Here is a 2,630-nt window from a genome sequence, read left to right on the forward strand (position 1 = left end):
ATAAACAATTGCAAGTGCAAGTGCTCTAACGCGAATCCGGAAAATAGAAAGTACAAACAGGATTGTAGCTTGGATTGTACCGGTCTACAGGTACTAAAATTTTAACAACAGACATCGCACGTTGTTCCATAAGAAAAACTGGTCTATGAAACTCATATTTTACAGAATAACTTGTTACCTGCAGTTCCATCGTATTTGTGCACGATGTGCGAGGCGCGTTCGAAAAAGACGGATCTGTTTCGCTGGCGATGCAATCGAAATAATGATTTGGACGATAAATTTAAAGAAGAGCAGAACACAGCGGAGAACGAGTCAGAAATGGCTCAAGACCATTTTGCCCACTCTGCCGAACAAACGTTCGGCACGGAACTGTCAATTAAAACCGAAGTTTCTTCTCCGGATGCAACGAAGGATGTACACTTGAATCAGAAGTGTTTTACTGTTCATCAAGAAAATTGTTATGGCAAAATACCTGAAGATTTATTCGAAGCAGAGGTAAACCCAATTGTAATTAAATCAGAGTACGAAGAGGTCGATGACCAGCATCAGCTGCAAACAACGTATGATGTTCTGGATCATGAGCACACCTACCCTCATTGTCCATCAAAGTTCACCTCATCTAACCTAAAGAATACGGATACGCGCACCACTCGCAGGCAATTCATCAAAATGGTTGATATTATGGAAACTGATCCCGAAATTGCCAGAGCAATCAAAAAAGGAGACCAATCTGCGTTTTGGGACAACCTAGCTACGGAATTGAATGCAGTTGGGCCACCAATAAAAACAACAGCTATATGGAAAAGGGTAAGTGTAATAATACTTCAATCATGTTAATTTAAAAGTTTAAATGTTGATTGTTATTATTATTATGATTATTTTTAAAAGGTTTGGTTCGACTACAAATGTGCCGTAAAAAAGAAGCTGAGGGCGAAAAGAGCAGCTTTAATCGCTACTGGTGGAGGACCAAACACAACCAAACCGCTCAGCGAGCTGGAAGAAAGAGTGGTGACTTTGACCAGTCAGCAACGTACCATCACCGGAAACAGAGTCGCAACCTTCGGATACGCGGAACCAAACACGGAGCTAAACACGGAGGCAAACCAGGAGATTGAGCAAATGCAAATCGAGGACGTCTCGAACGAACAAGCTGGCGTTCCGGTTATGAGGAAAAGAAGACGTAAGAATACGGAGAAGGTTCTTCGACAGAACCAAGAATTGATAGATACTATGAAACTTAAGATTGAATCGGATGCAAAGCTTATAAAAAGCCAAGAAGCGATGATGGAGGTTTTTACAAAAAAAATAGATTCATGCATTGAAGCATTTACACTTGTAACAGCAGAGATGAAGACGAATACATTGTTATTGCAGAATATTATTGAAAGTATTAAGACATAAAATATATGAATTATTTCGAAAGAGAATATATGAATTATTTTTCCCTAATAATACTTAACTAACAACAATGCTTCCTAAGAGTTGATAATTGTAATACTTAACAAGATTGTTTTAATGACAAATTACTTATTTACTTTTTGATACAAAATGAATCAAAAAAGCCGAGATCTGCTGATCTATCATATTTTCGGAAATACAAAACTGGTGTAATTTATTTATTTATTTATTTATTTATTTGGTAGTTGAGGCTCAACGGGCAATGAAGCCTAACTGAGCCCAGGGAGGACGACAATTTAACACTCAAGGGCATTCAACTAAGACGAACATAACCAATACGATCACGAAACGTAGCTACAGTAATATTAAAGTCGAAACACTCGAACACATCGTTGAAGCGACGGATGGCACTAGACAGGGGTTCATTATCACCGTACGCAGATCGACTTCGACGCACTGCAAGGAACTGCGAGGATCGAAGCACCCTCGAGGGCACGTAGAGCTGCAGTTGCGAGAGTAGGCTCGGCGCGTTGATTTTCCCCAGCAGCAGTCCCGCAATGAAGCAGCTCTGGGCCACACGCCGTCTGTGCATCAGAGGCTCGATCCCCAGCGCAACATACATTCGTTATTCTTCTCGTGATATCCGGAGCATAATGGAGCTGCCTCGTTCCTAGCAGACACCTGAACCTGTTCTTTAACAAACCAAAACTTCGTTCGATAATGTTTCTTGTCTTTGCGTGAGAGTTATTATACACAGCTTCCGGAGAATTTATAGTTGCATTTCTTTTCGGCGGAACCAACTGTAAGTAACATGGAACGTTTAAAAATGGAATGTTCGTACAACAAAATGTTTCTCTTAACGTGCAATACGACACCTGCTGTAAGCAAAATTTTACTTACCCAGTACTTTAAAAACTCTATTCCCACTTCCATATTTCTCGGCGAAAAAGTTATCTACGCCAGAGACACTCCATGTATGAGCATCATGATTTGCTCCACTGTACCTAGCCATTGTATGGTCACAAAACTTTAAATATAAAAGAAACACTTTTATAGAAAGCTATGATTGGAATCATTCACATCGTTCTTACCATCAACACGTTTAAATTGTAAAATCCTTTCCTATTGTAGTACTGATCCCTGTTGTCCTTCGGCGCTATTATTTTAATATGTGTGCCGTCTGCACACACTACGATACCCGATACCCGGGATTCCACTTGTTCCCTGTCATC

General features: G+C 40.2%; 1 protein-coding gene across 1 annotated transcript; it reads left to right on the top strand.

Moving 5' to 3' along the window:
• Positions 1-262: 262 nt before the first annotated feature.
• On the top strand, positions 263-1,290 carry LOC128276883 (uncharacterized; the record flags this gene model as incomplete). Its single annotated transcript, XM_053015341.1, has 2 exons — positions 263-807; positions 889-1,290. Coding segments are annotated over exons 1-2 (891 nt in total), but the record flags the coding sequence as incomplete, so codon positions are not given.
• Between the last annotated feature and the right edge of the window lie 1,340 nt (positions 1,291-2,630).

This window comes from Anopheles cruzii, unplaced genomic scaffold, assembly GCF_943734635.1.
Source record: "Anopheles cruzii unplaced genomic scaffold, idAnoCruzAS_RS32_06 scaffold02823_ctg1, whole genome shotgun sequence".
NCBI classification, from domain to species: domain Eukaryota; kingdom Metazoa; phylum Arthropoda; class Insecta; order Diptera; family Culicidae; genus Anopheles; species Anopheles cruzii.